The 17,439-nt window shown below is 42.0% G+C and overlaps 1 protein-coding gene across 2 annotated transcripts in view; it reads left to right on the plus strand.

The window, feature by feature from the left end:
• Positions 1-17,439, plus strand: part of kcnh1a (potassium voltage-gated channel, subfamily H (eag-related), member 1a) — a 187,909-nt gene that overhangs the window by 18,044 nt on the left and 152,426 nt on the right. For both annotated transcript variants that reach the window (XR_013547626.1, XM_078404941.1), the window contains exons 2-5: positions 10,305-10,428; positions 12,152-12,258; positions 13,237-13,365; positions 16,989-17,107. Coding sequence is in view for 1 of the 2 variants with exons in the window: in XM_078404941.1 (XP_078261067.1) it covers positions 10,305-10,428; positions 12,152-12,258; positions 13,237-13,365; positions 16,989-17,107 (479 nt within the window). In the remaining variant the exon portion in view is untranslated. The remainder of the gene's footprint in view (positions 1-10,304; positions 10,429-12,151; positions 12,259-13,236; positions 13,366-16,988; positions 17,108-17,439) is intronic.

A 17,439-nucleotide genomic window follows, 5' to 3' on the forward strand; every position in this document is an offset into this window, starting at 1 on the left:
TTCTGGACTCCCCCAACATTGGGAACATTTTTCCTGCATCTAGCTTGTCTAGTTCTTTTATAATTTTATACGTCTCTACAAGATCCCCTCTCATCCTTCTAAACTCCAGTGAGTACAAGCCTAGTCTTTCCAATCTTTCCTCATATGACAGTCCCTCCATCCCAGGGATTAACCTTGTGCTTATGTGCTTATACTACAAATCTGGCCTATTATTTATTATTATATTTTATATAACATTTAATCGAGAAATCATAGCATTTAATATTTTGACAAATTTATCCGTTTATGTTCGCCTGTTTCAAGAATTGCAGGACCACTGAAATGCAGGACCAATAGGAGTATTTGACCCCTTCAGCCGATTGCATCATTCAGTGAAATTATGATTGATCTTTGATTTAACTTGGTAAACCTAATGCTTTACATAGCCTTCAACACCTTTCTTTAGTAAAAATCTAATCAGTTTCATATTTAAGAGTAACAGTCGTTACTAGGGAGAATTCCAAATGTCTAACATCCCGATTTTGTAGCAATATTTCCTGACCAGCCCTGGAGAACCTGGGTCTAATTTTCAGGCTGTATTCCCTCATCCTAGTTTTCAGGCTGCGTCCTTCACCCTAGACTCGCCAACCAGCAGCATTAGTTATTCTCTATCAACCCCTCTGACAACCTTGTAAACCTCAGGCAAGTCATCCCTTACGTTACGACCTATGTTCCTAGCTTCTATAATCTTTTCTCATTATTTGATCCTTGAAGCCCAGATTCTGGTAAATCCAAACATAAATCTCTCCAATGTTTTCCTGAGAGGTAGCAACCAGAATTGTTGGCATCACTCAGCTATGGGCTAACCAGACCTTTTTACGGCTGCAACATAACATTTATCCAGCTATCCAAAGAAAAAGGCCAGAATTCCATCAGTTGCTTTGATTCTTCTTTCTATGTGTTCAGTACATTTTAATGATCCATGTACTTGGAGTCCTGATCACCTTGGACCTTTACTCCTCTGTTTTACCTTATTTTGGGTCCGAAGTGGAGATGTTGATCTACATTAAATTTACTTGCCAGGACTTTGTTCCTTTGTTCAACCTATGAAGTCACTTTACAATTTTATTCCTTACACTGTTTATAAAAGTGTCTCCTATTGGGTCATTGACGCAGTTTGAAATGTACCTTCCTCACAAATCATTTAAACCATACAGATAGAGACTGAAACATGATGCACAAGTGAAAAGAATATAAAGTAATGGTCTGTGTCGGGTGAGGATCTACATCGGGACTGCTTTTGAGTTGGTGGACTGGAACATGTTCAAGACCACTTTATCCAACCTGAACGAGTATATCTCAGTCATCACTAGTTTCATTAAGAAATGCATTGAAGACTGTATTCTGACAAAGACAATCAAGGTTATCTTAAATCTTAGATGATCAGATAAACTTGCTTTCTGCCAAAGTCCAGATCCAAGGGTTTCGAAATGGATGATCCCGTACTGTACAAGAAGTACAAGCAAGGCTATCAGAGATGCAAAGAGAAAATTTCAAAAACAGCTGAAGACTCGGTTTAATCAAGTGTATGCCAGACAACTGTGGCAGGGCCTGAATACTATCATGAGCTACAAGCTGAAGTTGGGTCAATCTTTGCCAATGATGCCTCTGCATCAGATGAGCTTCATGCCTTTTATGCATGTTTTGAAGAGGCAAACAAAATTCCACCAAGGTGTGTCGTCCCCCCCCCCAATCCTCCACTGGCTCTGTCCCAGACATCTTGCTGGCAAAGTCAGATCTGCTTTCGTGAGAGTAAACTCTTGGAAAGCAGATGGTCCAATGCAGTCATTGGATGGGTTCGGAAATTGTGCACAAATCAACTGGTCACAGTTTTTATCGATATCTTTATTCTCTCACTTCAATGGTCTTCTGTCCATCTACTTCAAGGAAACCTCCAACATTTAAGTTGCCAAGAAAACGGTAGTGATCCTCAATGACAACTGTCCAGTAGCTCTAACCACATAGAAGTCCTTTGAAAGATTGGGTAATGGCCCACATCTGCGACCTTCTTCCAGGCACTCTAGACCCCCTGCGATTAGCTTCAGAAGAATAAGTCTACGGAAGATACCACCTTTCTTGTTCTACATTCAGCTCTGTATCACCTTGACAATAAGAATATCTATGTGAGAATGCAATCATTGACTGCACCTCAGCCTTCACACCGTAATACTGAATGTTCATCCTTCTGGACCTTGGGTTTTCAGCCTTGATCTGCAATTGGCTTCTGGATTTCTTGATTGGCAGACCAGAATTGGTTGTAACATTTCCTTCACTCTGACTCTCAACACTGCTACCCATCAGGTTTGTTTAGTTCCTTGCATTACCCCCTGTACACCCATGCCCGCAGGGTCTAGTAAATTCCAACCCTTTAAATTTGCTGATGAAATCTCTGTTTGTTGGCCTGATCTACAACAGAGATGAAACAAATTACAGAAATGATTTTGAGACCCTGTTGTCATGGTGTCAGGATAATCTCCTACCTCAATGTCAGCAAGATGAACAACTTGGCTTTTAACCTAAGGAAGCGAGCAACTCAGCACAACCCTGACATCATCAAAAGTGCTGCTGTAGAGAGGGTCGACAGCTTCAAGTTCCCAGCATCCATATCACCAGCAACCTATCTGGTCCCTTCATGATCAAAAAAGTTCATTAACATATTTACTTTCTTAGCTGTCTGCGAAGATTCAGCATGAGTATAAAAGTTGGAGATCATGTTGTAGTTGTATAAGATGTTGGCGAGATTGCATTTAGAGTATTTTGTTCAGTTCTGGGCACCATCTTATAGGAAATATATTGTCAAGCTTGAAAAGGTTCAGAGGGGATTTACAAGGATGTTGCCAGGACAGGAGGGTCGGAGCTATAGGGAGAGGTTGAGTAGGCTGGGTCTCTATTCCATGGACTGCAGGAGGATGGGTGATCTCATAGAGGTTTATAAAATCATGAGAGGAATAAATCAGGTAGATGCACAGGTAGTATAAGAAAATAACTGCAGATGCTGGTACAAATCGAAGGTGTTTATTTACAAAATGCTGGAGTAACTCAGCAGGTCAGGCAGTATCTCAGGAGAGAAGGAATGGGTGACGTTTCGGGTCGAGACCCTTCTTCAGACTGATGTCAGGGGGGCAAGACAAAGGAAGGATATAGGTGGAGACAGGAAGATAGAGGGAGATCTGGGAAGGGGGAGGGGAAGAGAGGGACAGAGGAACTATCAAAAGTTGGAGAAGTCGATGTTCATACCACTGGGTTGCAAGCTGCCCAGACAAAATATGAGGTGTTGTTCCTCCAATTTCCAGTGGGCCTCGCTATGGCACTGGAGGAGGCCCATGACAGAAAGGTCAGACGGAATGGGAGGGGGAGTTGAAATGCTCGGCCACCGGGAGACCAGTTTGGCCAACGCGGACCGAGCGCAGGCGTTGAGCAAAGCGATTGCCGAGCCTGCGTTTGGTTTCGCCGATGTAAATAAGTTGACATCTGGAGCAGCGGTTGCAATAGATGAGGTTGGAGGAGGTGCAGGTGAACCTCTGTCTCACCTGGAAAGACTGTTTGGGACACACAGAATCTCTTGCCCAGAGTGGGGGAATTGAGGACCAGAGGACATAGGTTCAAGGTGAAGGAGAAAAGATTTAATAGGAATCTGAGGGGTAACATTTTCACACAAAGGGTGGTGGGTGTATGGAACAAGCTGCCAGAGGAGGTAGTTGAGGCTGGGACTATCCCAACGTTTAAGAAAAAGTTGGACAGGTGCATGTATAGGACACGTTTGGAGGGATATGGACCAAATGCAGGCAGGTGGGACTAGTGTCGCTGGGACATGTTGGCCGGTGTGGGCAAATTGGGCCAAAGGGCCTGTTTCCACATTGTATCACTCTATGACTCTATGTTCCTGAGAATTCACTTGAAATTCTACAGATATGCTATAGAAAGTATTCTGACAGGTGCATTTCAGCTGGTGTGGCAACTGCTTTGCACTTGACAATTTAAAACTTCAGTGAGTGGTGAACACAGGCCAGTCCATGACAGGCGAGTTACATTCTTCCATCCAGTTCATTTTAATGGTGCATTGTGTCAGGAAGCCTGTAAGAATCGTCAGAATGCCTTTCACTTTGGCTATTCTCTTTTCCCTCTTTTACCTTAGGGGGGAAGATATAGGAGTTTGAAAGCTCAGACATCCAGACTTAAGAACAGCTTCTTTCCCACTTCTATCTGTCTGCTGAACCAATCACTTATTTCACACTCCATTCCTGGAATTGCTGCCACGTACTCTTATTTGCTTATTCGTAACTACTTCTTTTGGTTATTCCATTATTGTTCCTTAATATTCTTCTGCACCACTTGGATTTTGCACCATAATCTTGCATTATTCTGTTTTGTACTCATCATTGTATTTATTGGTATATTTATGTGAAAGATACATCTTCTGGATGTGCTGGGACGCTTGGACAAGGAACCGGACGTGCTGCACGTCTGCCTGCATGATGTTTGACCATGTAATCCTGCGCTGCGGTATGCTCTCCCACCTTGTCCACGCTCCCTGCTGCTTGAGCCCCACCGTCCTGCTCTTCCTCCACACCTGCTCGGACCTCTTCCTGGATTAGATGGTGTCTCTCCTTGCGCTGGGCCTTGCCAACCTGGGTCTTAGGGAAGTATCCCAAGCCCGCTCTGCCAGTTGCCATGACTCCCACCATTGCCTTTTGCCGTAGGCGTGACTCTGCCACCCCCACAGCTTTCTCCGCCCTCTATTTCCTCCCTGTTCTCACCTCGGTGCCAGCCGATGACATCTTCTGGTCCCTGGAGTCCCTGTACTGTAGGGCTTCTCTTGTTTGCGCCACCATAAACTCTTCAGTGAGGCCACTGAATGGGAGCTGCAAGATGTTACTGGTCCCGTACAGTGCTGCACTGTCGAGGTTATGGGGAAGGCCAAGCCACTTGCAGAGAAAGCCACTGGTCTTCCTTTAGAGGGACTCAACTGTAATCAATGGAACAGCTTAAACCAGCAGACGCCACAGGACTCGGGGCAGGATGGAATGCTGATAGATCCAGGCCTTGAATCTGCCAGGCAGGCCTGACTTGTCGACTTTGGTGAGCCAGGCTACAAGGTTTTTGATGGACTTTTGAATGGCAGCAGAGTCTTTCAGAGTTGTGTCAAAAAGCTTCCACAAACTCTTGACAGGTTGCTCAGTGATGGAGGGAATGGCAGTTCCGGATTGTAAGAAGTGGAATTGTCAGTCACCTTCCCCTTCTTCGGCACCATGGACCTTGACTTGGTTGGCTTGAAACTCATCCTTGCCCAGGTGATAAGTTTCTCAAGACCTTGTAGGATCCACCTACTACCTGGGACGGATGTTGTGGTGATGGCAAGGTTGTCCATAAAAGCTCTTATTGGGGGCTGGCGTACACCAGACTTGGTTAGGGGGCCTCTGCATTCCACCTCGGCTGACTTGGCCACCATGTTCATGGCAAGAGCAAAAAGAATAACAGAAATGATGCAACCTGTTATTATTCCTTTTCCAAGCCGATGCCAGTTTGATGTTTCTGACCCAGAAGTCACCCTCAGCCTGAAATTATGGTAATAATCCAGGATCAGGACCTTGATCTTGCTGGGAACATGGTGGCGGTGTAGTGCAAGCTCAACCAGTCAGTGCGGTATGGACCCATCGGCATTGGCCAGGTCCAACCACAGAACAACTAAATCGCCTCTGTTTTCATGGGCTTCTCTGATGAGCTGCGTGACTACTCCACTGTGCTCCAAGCAGCCGGGAGCTCCAGGAATCCCACCCTTCTGCACAGAGGGGTCGATGTAGTTGTTTTTGAAGAGAAACTCAGTTAATCTTCGGGAGACAATGCTGAAAAACACCTACCCTTCAATGCTCAGCAGCGAGATTGACCAAACCTGATTGATGTTCTTTGAGTTTTCCTCTTTCAGGAACCAAACTCCCTCAGCGCACCTCCACTGGTCAGCAACTCTCCCCCGTCACCATACCACCTTCAAAATCTTCCATAGGTGTCGAAGGAGCTCTGGGCAGCGCTTGTACACTATGTATGGTACGCCACTAGGGCCTGGAGCAGAGGATGAGAGGCTGGAGGCCGCCTTGATGACCTCCTTCAGACTCGGCTCCCTCAGATTGAACTCTTGTTGTTGAGGGGGCTGGGCTGATGAGAGGTTTGTTGGGTTTGAGCTCATGTTCCCTCATTGGATCGCTCAGGGTGTCATGGAGGAAGCGATTGACTTCACCTGTTGAGCACATGAGGCGGCCACTGCGCTTGTCCCCAAGTAATCGCCTGGTAAAGCCAAAGGGATTGGCAATGAACGCAGCTTGCTTCCTTGCTCTCTCTCTCTTCCTCTCCTCCTTTGCCACTCGGCTCTGCGGAGGGTCATAAGCCTTTTCCTTAGGATGTTTCGTAGGTCGGCCAAGGCTTGCTTCTCCTCTTCGGTAGATGTCTTGTACTAGTTTTTGAGGGTTCTAAGCTCCAGCCGCAGTTGATGTATTTTGGTGGCCCTGCAGTTCATGGTGTAGGTGGTGGGCTTGGTGTTACCTTTCTCACCATGGCCAAGTCTTTCCGAGGCATAACTGACAATGATGGCAGTCATTGTTTGGAGTCGGCGATCTGCATCTCCTTTGACTGTGGCTTGATTGATGTTGGTCACGTCTTTGTCAAACTGCAGCCATTCATTCCGGTTGCTCGCTGGGGGCCACTAAATCCGTTGCTGTGGAACTACACTACAGGGGTTGGGAGACTCTGGTGCCTGGAGGGACTGGGCTCTGTGGGGTGAGTCCTGGCCGGGCTTCTCCTGTGTCTCACCAGGTTCAGGACCTGTGCATTGCCTTCACCTTCTCACCTTCACCTTTATCCTCTCATCTTCTCCGAGCATTTCATTCTTGCCTGATGGATTTTAAGGCCACGGTGGTTCTTGCACAGCTTTCCGTAAAAGCATCTTATACTCGTAGTCAGGTCATTTCCGTGGGTCAATAACCTTTGGTCTGTCCTATTGGAGATCTCATCCTCCCCCCCCCCCCCCCCCCCTCTCGGCATCTCCTGGGGGTATGTTTCATAAGGCCTTTCCGTAGCTTATTGGGTTCTTTCTCACGAAAGACACAGACTGGAGTGCTATCCATCCTGTCTCGTGTGCCGGCTTTCCGTGCCGTCGACTATCTCTCCAGTAGTCACCAAACTATTCTTGGTTGTCACCCAGTCTATTCCTAGGTGCCACTGGCTGAGCCACACTTCAATGTGCAAGATACATCTTCTGGATGCGCTGGGACGCATCCTCAGTGATGAGACCTGGGGTCATCGGGTGTTTCGGGTCTCACAACATCAGACACCCTCACCCAGGCGACCCAGCCGGGGTTGATCAGGCCCCAACTCGCATCCCAGCAGCAGCCGCCCACGGATCAGCCCTCTTAATCCAAAGCCACCTAGTGGCTTTCCCAGTGGCTTCGCTTGCGGATTGAATGGCCCTCTGCTTTGCCAGCCCCGTAATGCCCAATTGGTTGAGGACTTTGCAGAGTGAGCATCCTGCAAACCTCTATGGGTTCATTGTCTGTCTTCCAGCCTCTGTCCTGGCACATCTCCACCAGTTCCTGGTACTTTGCACGTTTCCTCTCATTAGCTTCTTCAATAGGCTCTTCCCAGGGCACTATCAGCTCCAGAATGCTCCACTGTTTTGTCACTTCGGAGATAATGATCGTGTCTGGCCAGAGTGATGTTGCTGTGATGTGCTGTGGAAATTTCAGCTGTTTGCCCAGATCGACGTGCAGCTGCCAGTCAGTGGCCGTGTAGAGGAGGCCTGCCCTTGTTTTTGGTTGTGGTCGAGGCTTCTCTCCAGCTTTGACAAAAGTGATTGATTTCTTTGGGTCGTGTTGGTGTTTGCTGTTACTGATGGCAGTGGCTATGCTCTCAGCAACCACCTTGAGCACCTGGTCATGGCGCCACCAATAGTGACCTTCCCCAAAGGACTTTGGGCAGCTGCTGAGGAGATGTTCTAATGGTCCTCTTCCAGAGCAAAGTGGGCAGGAAGGTGTCTCGCTCCTGCCCCAGACGTGGAGGTTTGCTGGGCTTGGTCGGGCATTGTAGACATTATATGCAAACTACTTACTCCGTGAGCTTTATGAGAGCAATGAATTTAATAATAATAATAATAATAATATTCATTTATTGTCATTGCAACGAGTACAACGAAATTAAAAAATAGCCAATCCTGACGGTGCGTACAAACATATATGCAATAAATGCAAAAACAAATAAATACATAAATACAATTAAATACAATTATATTAAGTACAAGATTTTTTAACGGTGTTGCCTAGTGCAAAGGTAGTGTTCAGTTCTCGTATGGCCCTGGGGTAAAAACTGTTCTTAAGTCTGTTTGTTCGGGATTTGATCGACCTGAAACGTCGACCAGAGGGCAGATGAACAAACAGACGGTGGCCGGGGTGGGATGGATCTTTTATTATTTTGCCTGCTCTACTGAGGCAGCGTAGGCTGAACAGGTGCTCCAGGGAGGGCAGTGAGCAGCCGATGATCTTCTGGGCCGTCGTGATGACCCTCTGAAGGGCCTTCCTGTCCTTTTCTGAGCAGCTGGCATACCATGTGGTTATACAGTATGCCAGCACACTCTCGATGGAGCAGCGATAGAAGGACAACATGAGCTTCTCCTGCAGGTTGGTTTTCCTGAGGATCCTCAGGAAGTGGAGTCTCTGCTGTGCCTTCTTTACTGTGGTGATGGTGTTGGTAGACCAGGTAAGATCCTCTGCGATGTGCGTACCCAGGAACCTGAAAGCTGGTACCCTTTCCACACAGACCCCATTGATGTAGAGTGGGTCGTAATCTCCATTGGTTTTTCTAAAGTCAATTATAAGTTCCTTTGTTTTGGAGGAGTTCAGGACCAGATTGTTCATTGCACCCTGATGAATATGACAACGTGACATTAATCTAACCTAATCCAATCTAATCATAAATATAGTAAATAGCTGTGTCTTCAATATAGTTCCTTGAAGGCACCATTAAGTTGCATTTTGTTGATTGAGTACCTTCCTATTATCCTTACTTTCAGTTGTACTGCTCAGTTGATTTCCTTGGCTAGGTCAATCAATTTTCTTTCAATTGCAGGTGAGGTAAATAAATCTAGCACTGTCTTATAAAAGGACTTTAACAGATGGGAATTTGAAGACCATGTAAATAACATTACAGATTTCCCCTGTCATCTCTGAATTATCATTAAGACTAGTCAAGCATGAACTACCTTTACAAATCCAATTCTATAAGTGATTTCATCTAGCTGGAGTATACCCAATCATTACCCTTCCCCTCATTCTCTTCCTGTGACTCTAATTTCCACATGTGGTTCTGAGGGATTAATTAATCTGGATGAATGATTTATGTGGGTGTCCTGCAAAGCAGAATGGGAAATGGTTGAAATGGATTAAATCATTTAGGAGAAAAAATTAAAAAATGCTATTACTTAAAAGAATCCTACTAGAAATGAATGAAATACATAAAATTAAAGCAAAAAAAGAAAAATATAACCCACATAAAATAACCTGCCTTTTGAATCAAGGTTGGGTCCTCGTTTGCATTAATAAATTGGTCTGGGCATACAGCCATGGCTGACATAAAGCTGAGGGGCTGGCTCTGGGTGTGTCTCTTGGTGAGCCGACTGATAGGGCTCCAGCTCATCTCTGACTTCTCTGTTTCAATGTGGAGACAGGGAAGTTAGAGGTGAGCTGACCGACAAGGAACATGTTGCTGACAGTTTTCTGTGGAACTGCTGGCTAGAGATAAGTATGATTTATATCTCTGCTACTCGATTTCTGTATGTTTCCTCTGTTCTTCTGAAAAGTCATTTCTTCAGACTTGTCTGTCATAATTTTCACCATATATTTTTCTTCCGAATGTACTTATGTTAATATTCTGCACAGGTCTCTTATAGTATTTTAAGAATTATCTTTTTAAACTTACAATTTTTAATATTGCAGCATTTTAACAATGTCCAGATTATTTGTATTAGTCAAGAGACAATTCCAATACAACTTCTCCTTTGTATTTAAGACATAATTCATTATCCTTATTTTAGAAACTGATTAGAAATGAATGTGTTTTAAAGTGAACCGTACAAAGCAATCAAGCACCTTGTCTTGACATTTGAAGTATTTGACTGCCAGACTTACTCAAATTTGTTGATAGAAGACATGATACAAAATGTTGAAGAACTGTGACATCCTGTCAACATGAGATTTTTAAAAAAAATCTATTTTATTTTTCTGCAGACACAAATTTTGTACTTGGGAATGCCCAGATAGTGGACTGGCCTATTGTGTATAGCAATGATGGATTCTGCAAACTATCAGGATATCATCGAGCAGAAGTTATGCAAAAGAGCAGCACTTGCAGGTATTAAAACATGTGATGACATTTTGATTGTATTCTTAAAGAAAAATGTACTTCATTGCAACCTACAGAACAATTTGATTTTCCAGAACAAATCTTGCATCAGTATTTACTTGCAACTTTGCATCAGTATTTTTTTGCAATTTGTGAGTAACCACTGACTTATTTGAATGTGGGCAGTAAAATGTTTTACTTATTATGTTCACCATTGGCCTGCATTGATAATAAATAGTGAACACACAAGCAAATTCAAAGCAAGTAACACCTGACACATTACAACTTGAGCAGCAGGTAAAAGAGCTGTGGGCAAACGTTTAATCTCATCAGGAATACATTCTGACATCTGTCATCTTTGGACAGCTGTCCATTGTCTTCTTCTGTCTCTCCTCTCACTGTCTCCTCTCCAGTGATGGAAATGGGTTTTAGGAACTAGGGGTACTCTAAGGTCCGTGAGGCTGAGGTTGGGAAGGAAGGGGAGGGGGGGGGGGTTAAATGTGCGGTTATACCCATGTAAGAGTACAAGAATGCATAACTTGTTTATTGTGTATTTATAATATAGTTTATTGTGTATTATATGTCATAGCTGCTTTCTGCTCTCTCTCTCTCTCTCTCTCTCTCTCTCTCTCTCTCTCTCTCTCTCTCTCTCTCTCTCTCTCTCTCTCTCTCTCTCTCTCTCTCTCTCTCTCTCTCTCTCTCTCTCTCTCTCTCTCTCTCTCTCTCTCTCTCTCTCTCTCTCTCTCTCTCTCTCTCTCTCTCTCTCGAAAATACAGTCATACACTAGGAAAAGAAAATTCAAAAATGATCATATTTGTAAAGTAGATAAAATAATTATTTTCACATAATGTAGTTAATAATTGATAAATATCTAAAGTGGAGATTACACAATATTCTCACAGTCAACAACTTGAGGAGATGAACTAACTCCTAAACTTACATATTCAGCAACAGTCATTTTTCCCCATCTAGGATATTTGGCCTATCTTGGATATCCTCTAATTTATAAGAAATTTTGGCATGTTCCCAATGACTTACCAATTGCTACAGATACACTATAGAAAGTATCCTACCTGCAGCCATTACAGCATGGTGTGGCAACTGCTCTTCCTATGAAACTACAGTCATGGATGCAGCCCAGTCTATCACATGTAACAGCTCCCCCGTGTCCCCCATTCATCGGCTCCATCTATACCATGCTGCCTTGGGAAAACAGCCAACATTATCAAGGACTGCTCACACCCTGATCATTTTTTCTTCTCCCCTCTCCCACTGGGCAGAAGAAACAATAGCTTGAAAGTATTACCATCAGATTTAAGAGGAGCCTTTTCCTCGCTGTTAATGGACTTGAATAGATCTCTAACGTGCTATTCCTGAACTTCCAATCTATCTTGTTGCAGCAGTTACACTTTCTTATATTCTGCTGTAGCTGTAAAACTATATTTTGCACTGTTTCTTTACTCTTTTGCACTCTGGGTTGTACTCGTGTGGTATGATTTACCTGGGATAGTACAAAGATTTTCACTCTAAATTGAGACATGGAATAATAATAAACCCATACCAGTACAAAATTACATGGTTTTAACATTAGCACTGGGAAAAAAAGAAGAATTTAGAACTTGAAACTCGGAAGTGTGAAATTGAGTATAATGGTACATTTTACTGCTGCTCATTTGAAGCAATTAAATAAAGATTTCACACCAATAATTCTAATTTAAATTTTGATTAATAGCTTCATGTTCGGGGAGTTAACAGAGAAGGAAACAACTGACAAAGTACAACAGACATTTGAAAACTATGAGATCAACTCATTTGAACTCCTCATGTACAAAAAGAACAGTAAGTAATTTTATTCAGATTTTATTTGAAATTACATTAGAAAATTGTAATATAGATTTAGTTTTAATCTATGATAATACATGTAAGCATAATTAAGAAATAGGTATTTCATTTGGTTTATACAAAATAATTATTTTTCATTCAAATGTGATCAGCCATGATCACATTGAATGTTGGTGCTGGCTGGAAGGGCCAAATGGCCTACTCCTGTGCCTATTGTCTATGACATTTTTGGCATTCTTCTTACAAATGCAAGACATATTTTCACTCTGATTAAACACATATATCAAATATTTATGCAAGAAATAATAATTTCTGACCACAATATTAATCAATTATTATTTTTAACAGAATAATTATGTGTTTGTAGAAAATGTGTTCAGCTTTTAAAGAATAAATGAACGCTGTAAAACTAATGTAGAAAATATTGAAAATGCCAACACCAAAAGTAGAAAGGTTATCCATCGGCATGATTTCTTCACCAAAAGATATTTTGATCCATTTCTGGAATTTATGGTTCCTTTTGATAAATTTATCTTGTTTGTTGACCGTGTTTGCTTCTTGTTCAAAAACTTTAAAAAAAGCTTTGTATTTCTTTTTCAACCTGTTTTTTGGTTCCACAAATTCGCATTTAAACTTGTTAATGTAGACCGAGACTCAGCAGGGTCTGCATAGATTTTCTGTAGTAATACTAAAAATAGCTCATGATGGAAATTAAATCTGTGTGCCTTAATGTACAGGCACAGGTAGCAAATGCCTGCTTCCACCAATATAGTTTAAACATGGGCATAAAACCTCTTTTAGTGGAATTACACTTTTATTTACTAGAATGAATTCTACATTTTCTTTGATAGGATCTAATTCGATTTATGTTCTCTTATTAAAGATTGCATAAACATTAAGTACTAAATACTATTCAGCACAAAATAAAAAAATATGCTTGATATGTTAAATATTTGTTTTGTTTTCTTGCAATAGGAACACCAGTTTGGTTCTTTGTGAAGATTGCTCCTATTCGGAATGAGCAAGATAAGGTGGTTTTATTTCTTTGCACCTTCAGTGATATCACAGCTTTCAAACAACCTATTGAAGATGATTCATCCAAAGGTAACTGCTCTGACCTTTTAACTTTTGGATCCTAAACTGCATTCCCTTTGAGGCAATTAACATTCAACCAGATGACAAAATTAGTATTAAAGAACATAAAAAAATTATGTTATATCATAATCACGATCTTGAACAGAAAATGTTCAAACCCTCTAAGTCAAGCAGCATCGGTGGAAATATAAACAGTCAATTAAAGTACAAGAAATAAAGTGGATGAGCTTGAGGCTGTTAGAAATTGTTAAGTGTGATGTTGTGGGAATTACAGAAACATGGCTGCAAGAGGATCAGAGCTGGGAACTGAATATTCAGGGATATTTATCCTATCGAAAAAACAGACAGGTGGGCAGAGGGGGTGGGGCAGCACTGTTGGTAAGGAATGAAATTCAGTCCCTTGCAGCGGGGCGACATAGAATCAGAAGATGTAGAGTCATTGTGGATAGAACTGAGACATTGTATGGGTAAAAAGTCCCTAATGGGAGTTATCTACAGGCCCCCAATCAGTAGCCTGGATATAGGGTGCAAGTTGCATCAGGAGTTAAAACTGGCATGTAACAAAGGTAATGCTACAGTGGTTATGGGAGATTTCAACATGCAGATAGACTGGGAAAATCAGGTTGGTACTGGACCCCAAGAAAGGGAGTTTGTAGAGTGCCTCCGAGATGGATTCTTAGAGCAGCTTGGACTGGAGCCTACCAGGGAGAAGGCAATTCTGGATTTAGTGTTGTGTAATGAACTGGATTTGATAAGGGAACTCAAAGTAAAGGAACCATTAAGAGGTAGTGACCATAATATGATAAGTTCTAATCTGCAATTTGAGAGGGAGAAGGTATAATCGGAAGTGTCAGTATTGCAGTTAAACAAAGGGACTCTGGAGACATGAGGGAGGAGCTGGCCAAAGTTGACTGGAAAGGGACCCCAGCAGGGATGACGGTGGAACAGCAATGTCAGGTATTTCTGGGAATAATCCAGAAAATGCAGGATCATTTCATGCCAAAGAGGAAGAAAGATTCTAAGGGGAGTAAGAGGTGACCGTGGCTGACAAGGGAAGTCAAGGACAGTATAAAAATAAAAGAGAAGACTTTTAACATAGCAAAGATGAATGGGAAGCCAGAGGATTGGGAAACTTTTAAAGATCAACAGAAGGTAACTAAAAAGGCAATACGGGGAGAAAAGTACAAAGGTAAGCTAGCCATGCATATAAAGGAGGATAGTAAAAGCTTCTTTAGGTAGGTGAAGAGAAAAAAAATAGTTAAGACAAATGTGGGTCCCTTGAAGACAGAAACAGGTAGATTTATTATGGGGGAACAAGGAAATGGCAGATGAGTTGAACAGGTACTTTGTTTGTGTCTTCCTTAATGAAGACAGAACCAATTTCCCAGATGTACTAGGGGACAGAGGGGATGGAGGAACTGAAGGAAATAGGGTGATGGAGGAACTGAAGGAAATTCACATTAGTCAGGAAATGGTGTTGGGTAAACTGATGGGACTGAAGGCTGATAAATCTCCAGGGCCTGATGGTCTGCATCCCAGGGTACTCGAGGGGATGAATCTAGAAATCGTGGATGCATTGATGATCATTTTCCAATGTTCTATAGATTCTGGATCTGTTTCTGTGGATTGGAGGGCTAATGTTATCCTGGTTTTCAAGAAAGGAGGGAGAGAGAAAGCAGGGAATTATAGACCAGTTAGCCTGACATTGGTGGTGGGGAAGATGCTGGAGTTGATTATTAAAGATGCAATAACGGCGCATTTGGATAGCAGTAACAGGTCTGTCAACATGGATCTGTCAACATGGATCTACGAAGGGGAAATCATGTTTGACTAATTTTTTGGAATTCTTTGAGGATGTAACAAGTAAAATGGACAATGGACAGCCAGTGGATGTAGTATACCTGGACTTTCAGAAAGACTTTGATAATGTTCCACGCAGGAGATTAGTGGGAAAAATTAGAGCACATGGTTTTGGGGGTAGGGTATTGACATAGAGAGAAAATTGGTTGGCAGATAGGAAACAAAGAGTAGGGATTAACGGGTCCCTTTTAGAATGGCAGGCAGTGACTAGTGGGGTGCCGCAAGGTACGGTGCTGGGACCGCAGCTATTTACAATATACATTAATGATTTAGATGATGGAATTGCCTGACTGGCTGAACCTATCCAACAATTTCTGTTTTTATTTCAGCTTTCTAGTATTTGCAGTATTTTTAAATTTTGACTTTGGGTCTTGAATTTGTTGTAGATGTCATCCAGTAAATTGCCTAGCATCTACAAATGCTTTTTAATGCTATCTCTCCCCTAATGTGCCTTTAAGCTTTCTCATAATTCCCAACTGATGGACCAGAATGTTTGGTTGGAATGATGGCAAAATCATCGTCATTCACCATTATTAGAATATGACGCTTATTACTTTTGCCATCTTATCCATTGTTAAACATAAATGTCCACTGAACCAACCTTCCATTCTGAAAGGCATCTTTATCATGCGTTTTCCCAATGCAGCTTGTGTAAAGGATATCAGGTAAATCATTAATACAAAATTACTTTGTTTTGGTAAGGCTTGTAATACATCTCAAGCTATATGCTTATCTCAATCTTTAGATTAAATGATTAAAAAGTTAGTTAAAAATAAAACTTTTATTTTCTGTTAGCTTTATTGTGAACATTTTTCAACTGTTCACCTTCTTATCCGGTTAAATGCCAGAACTTTGTTTGATGCCCCAAATCCCCAATAGAAAGCATTTATTGTACCGTATCATGCTTGACACATGTCACCAACCACTCTGTTCTGACTCCAGGGCCACTTTAACTTAATGATTTCAGGATCTCAATTCTCTGGTCATCCCACAACTAGAGTGTCCATCAATATCAGTCAGACTCCATGAAGCAACACATCCTCTGGCCTCATCCTTTGCACCACCTTGACGGCCTTTGGCAGTTCATGAGACATTTAAATGCAGTTGAAATTGGTGGAAATATATACTTTTTAATTGAAAATATTTCAAATCATAAATGATTATAAATTAATTAAAACATAAACATAAAATAATATAAATAAATGTAATGCAGAAACTTAATAGGTCACACTTCTTAAAAGCAGTTCGATCCTCCTTTCTAAATAAATAGAGCCCTGCAATTATGTCATCTTTGGCTGGTGTAAAGATGAGGAGTGAGTTACAAGCCTCTTGACTCAGTAAGTTTCAGAATGACCTGGACTTGCTCCTGAGCAAGAGGTCAGATATAAACATCTGCACTTCTGCATCTCATGGTGCAGATGCGGAAGTCAAAGCATACTGCCATGCACGTTGCAATGAACTGGTGAGCCTTTACTCATTGTCTAGGTATCAGTGCAGCCTGGCCCAGTGATTTAGCTATGATTAGAAGAAAAAAAAAATCTTCCTTTAAATGAGCATGATGAAAGAATGTTTTGAAAATACAGGATGTTAAAAATAACTCGTGATGGAAATTAAATCTGTATGTTCCATTGTACGTGACAATAGAAAAGGTTGGCTTCATTATGTTCATCTGGACAAATTTATACAATATTGTTTCTTATTCCATATTTTCTTGTATTTTTACATTAGCTGGTGTATGGTATAATTTCTGAAACTGTTTTATGTATTTGCAGGCTGGGGTAAATTTGCTCGTCTGACAAGAGCACTCACAAGCAGCAGAGGTGTCTTGCAGCAACTTGCTCCGACTGTGCACAAAGGAGAAAGTGTACACAAGCATTCACGGCTGGCTGAGGTGAGACTACTGCAGTAATAACCTGGTTGTGAAATTAAGTCAAATGGGTTAGTCTTTTCACATATTGTACAAGTGGTAAAAGAAGAATTTGGCTTTATGGTAAATGTTTAGAACCACAGGATGTTTTATTTGCCTTATGGTGAATTACATTTTACCGTGAATTACAGAACATTTCCCTAGCAATTCCATTGGAGCTTACCTCCAAATATTAGTAAATACACAGGAGACTGCAGATGATGAAATCTGCAGCAACAAAAATTCTGCTGAATGAACTCAGCTGGTTGAGCAGCATCTGAGGGTAAAGGAATTGTCAACATTTCAGGATGAAATCC

The sequence above is a fragment of the Rhinoraja longicauda genome, chromosome 9 (assembly GCF_053455715.1).
Source record: "Rhinoraja longicauda isolate Sanriku21f chromosome 9, sRhiLon1.1, whole genome shotgun sequence".
Taxonomy (NCBI): domain Eukaryota; kingdom Metazoa; phylum Chordata; class Chondrichthyes; order Rajiformes; family Arhynchobatidae; genus Rhinoraja; species Rhinoraja longicauda.